Source organism: Sinocyclocheilus grahami, unplaced genomic scaffold (genome assembly GCF_001515645.1).
Source record: "Sinocyclocheilus grahami isolate Dianchi unplaced genomic scaffold, SAMN03320097.WGS_v1.1 scaffold291.1, whole genome shotgun sequence".
Taxonomy (NCBI): Eukaryota; Metazoa; Chordata; class Actinopteri; order Cypriniformes; family Cyprinidae; genus Sinocyclocheilus; species Sinocyclocheilus grahami.
The window spans coordinates 539,731-543,654 of NW_015505470.1; the positions used below are offsets into that span (position 1 = coordinate 539,731).

General features: G+C 36.5%; 1 protein-coding gene across 2 annotated transcripts in view; it reads right to left on the reverse strand.

Moving 5' to 3' along the window:
- prkrip1 (PRKR interacting protein 1) overlaps positions 1-3,924 on the reverse strand; it is a 6,551-nt gene continuing 2,627 nt past the window's right edge. The window contains exons 3-6 of one of the 2 annotated variants that reach the window (XM_016292760.1): positions 2,282-2,382; positions 974-1,059; positions 802-866; positions 1-412 (exon numbers count right to left, since the gene is read on the reverse strand). In XM_016292760.1, coding sequence (XP_016148246.1) covers positions 318-412; positions 802-866; positions 974-1,059; positions 2,282-2,382 — 347 coding nt within the window. In that variant the 3' untranslated portion in view covers positions 1-317. The remainder of the gene's footprint in view (positions 413-801; positions 867-973; positions 1,060-2,281; positions 2,383-3,924) is intronic. The other variant, XM_016292761.1, reaches the window with a different exon arrangement.

Here is a 3,924-nt window from a genome sequence, read left to right on the forward strand (position 1 = left end):
GTGAGAACAATGTTCCATGAAACTTTAAACTATTCCCTTTGTTGTTTATTAAAACAAAATACATATTTACAACAGAATAAAAGTCTATCCTGGTCACATTATTTTATCACCAGCACTCCAATGAAAGAAAAACATTCAGCTTTTCCAATGTCCACCTCAAATGTTGAACAGCTGACAAAGGATGAACGCACTTCTGAAACATTGATTCCAGACTGGTTTTGAGTATTTTTACGCACAGGTCACTAAATGTTCCCTGCTGGAGGTGTTTCTGGTATTGTACCGGAGTATATGCTGGATACTTCCATCCTTTCATTCGGTCACCTCTTCCCCATGATGAAGCTGGGCACTTCTGCATCATCTTCTTGCTCTTCTTCTTCAGAAGCAGAGGATGATGACTTCTCCTCTGAGCCTGCTGACACAACAAACATTATTACTCACTGCTTAGATGAATGCTGAAATTCAAGAACTGCAGTTACTATAATGATGATTATGATGACCTGTGCTGCCATCCATAAACAGCACTTTTAAATATAGCGCTCATAATAAACATTCACCCTCACCGATGTTTTTATGTTTTATTTTACAACACTGAATCACTGAGGATTTATTTAGCTTTTTTGACACAACAGAGAAAATGTATAAAAATCAGTCAGCTCGATTAACTACACTTAAATAATAATTTTAGTATTATAAAATATTGGTTTACTTAAGTGTTCAGACACTCATGGTTAGTAGATGTCTTCCAGCTGGCGTTCAAGGAAGAATGGGGTGGATTTCTAAGATAATTTCATTATCTCGTACCTCCTTCTTTCTGGCTCTCCATCTTGGCTTTCTTGGCCATCAGCTTCTTTTGTTTCAACTTTTCTCTAAATGACGCAAAAGAACAGATTCCGAAACACACAAAATAAACTTCTAAATTAGTTCTCTAATGATTCTGAAGTATCTAAAACAGACAAGACAGTATTTTGCAAACCTCTTCTTTCTGCGTTTGGCTGTTCTTTCTTCAGCAGCCTTTTGGTTTTCTTTCACCTTCTCAATATATTCTTCATCCAGCTTTTGCTGCAAGAGTAAAAGAAACTATTTGTGAACCAATACCAACTGTACTACATTTTGATTTTTTTAGGCGAGGGACCACCATCAACCCAGGCTATGTTGAAGACCCCGAACATACTCTATGCAAATAGTGTTGGCAAAAGTCATTTTTAATCAATTTATACTGAAACAAGTTTATTTCAAGTTTTAAATTATTCAGCCAGAATGCATTGCATTTATCAAGTGACAGAAAATACATTTATAATGTTACAAAAGATATCTATTTCAAATAAATGCTGCTCTTTTAAACTTTCCATTCATCTAAGAATCTAGCAAAAATCCATCACCGTTTCCACAAAAAATATTAAGCAGCAAAAACGTCTCAGCATTAATAATAATAACAATAATAAATGTTTCCCGAGCACCAAATCAGCATATTAGAATGATTTCTAAAAGATCACGAGACACTGAAGATTATAGTAATGGTTTTACAAAATTTGAAAACAAATTAAAATAGAAAATAGTCGTTTATATTGCAATAATTTTTCACAATATTACTGTATTGATCAAATAAATGCAGCCTTGCGGAGCGCAAGAAGCTTCTTTTAAAATTGAACAAAAACCAAACTTTTGAACGGTAGAGTAAATCAAAATTTCAATCAAATTTCACTTGAATGAATCTGACTTTCCAATAGTACGTGTAAAAAAGAGGAACTTGGTGTGACAAATGTATAGGAGTTGATTTTTGATGTAAGTGTATTTCCAAAGGAAACGCAATAGTGGGGAACAACGCATAACCCACCGGAATATTACATTGACAAATTCAATACAATTTTGCTTGATTTACATGATTGTCACAGCAACAGTAAAACGTCTGTCTTGTGCACCTGTGAGCTGGAGAGCTGAGCAGATCCACCGCTGCTCACACCCAAATTCTGTTATTTAAGCCGCTACAAATAACAGGTGGATCCGCATTCCACTAAAGCACCTGGATTTATTTCTGTTCAGTGGCAGTAATTTAAAGTTTTAAAAAAGTCTCAGGGAGGACTGGGAAAGAAAAAACACTACTGCAAATCACCAAAAAAGCATTACATAGGCTTCACCCATCATTCATATAGATACTGTTTTGTAACAATGCTGAGGACATTATATTTTCACCTTTTCTTAGTGTAAATTGAACTAGTAACATCTATAAATGGTAAAGCAGCTCCTACTTGATTATCATATATGCTTTAGGGAAAAAATAAACCTTGTCAGAAATTCGTTCCAGGAAGTCTTGTCTCTGATACTCCCGACGGCGCAGATGTCTATACACATGGAATTCACCGCTGCCTGCTCCAGCACTGGAACCTGCGCAAATTCAACAAAGAAATAGAACACAAATTAATCCTGGCAGATTATTTGCGATGGCAAAAATCCTGAAAATGTTAGAAACCAATTTGAATGAATTCCTGCATTATGCTGAAAGTTAATGATGTTACCACTCATCCGACTACTTGACATTTTATTTAAAGGGGTCCTATTATGCTTTGTCACTTTTTGAATTTTAGTCAGTGTGTAGTGTGTATGTTTGGGCATAAAAAAAGATCTAGAAAGTTACAAATCTCAAAGTTCACTACAAAGGGAGGTATTTCGTTTTTTAAAAATCCCTTTTCAAGAACTACAACGTACGGCTCGTTTGGACTACAGCGTTTGTTTTCCGGGCTTTGTGATATCACAAAGCGGCCCATTAGAATATCATAAAAAATAATTCCCGCCTACAGAAATTCGAATGGTTGGGGGGTGGGGAGGGGCGAGGTCGTGGTTAGAACGCTTGGTTGAGTGAGTGCATCAGACGAGACGACGAAGAAGAAGCGCTGCTGCAGAGTTAATGCATCAGAGAAAACCAAGAAGAAGAGCTGCTGTGCTGTAGTGTAAAATTTTCGGCATGTCTACAACACTTCTTACAAATACAACACGACGTAGCTGGGCGCCGCCGGTGTGCCTACACTCATAGAAAATAATGTATTTGAATTTTAAAGATGTGGCGCGACGCAACGCTGCGCTTCTCACCTGGTGCGCAACCGCCTGAACGCTGTTTTTTTCACCTCCGTGCCCAAACGTCTTTGTTTGGGCTTCCGAAAGCGGATGATGTCAGTTAACAGTGGTTGCAATTTATTTTTTAACTCTGTTCCTGAGCATTATAACCCCAATTTGCAATTGTGTGCTGCGCATTTTACTGAGAACAGCTTCCACAACATGAGGGAGTACAGTGCCTGCCGGATTCGCCAAAAAGCTTTTGTTGAAAGACTGAGCAAGGGGGTGGCAGTACTGAAACACCGTCTAAGCTGTTCGCCAATCACAACACACTGGGACAGCTAACCAATCACAACACATTTTGTTTTTCTGAAGGCGGACCTTCATCAAAGCCAGAACAAATCGAGCCGTTTGTGCCAGGCTGGGGAGAAAGGTATTTTAATAATGTACATTATGTGAAAATAATTCGTTTTTCGAACCACCAAGCATGAGAGCATGTTCTAGTACACCCCCAAAACAAGATCAAGACTTTGTAAAAGAGCATAATAGGACCCCTTTAATATACATTTTTGACCAACCACTGGAAACACAAACTTGGAATTTTGAAAACACACTTGTTTAATACAATGTGTTAAGTTCATGCATTTCTTATGTGTTATGGGTGTATTTGAAAAACATAAAACAGCAAAGAATACATTTTAAATTTAAAGGCATTCTTATGTTCTTAAGGATTTTTGATTTTTTTTAACTTTGCAGATTTTAAATAAACAAAGGCTGTTTGAAAATAAGGGAAAAAATGGTTTTCAGTTACTCCATTTAGTCCGATATATATATATATATATATATATATATATATATATATATATATATATATAT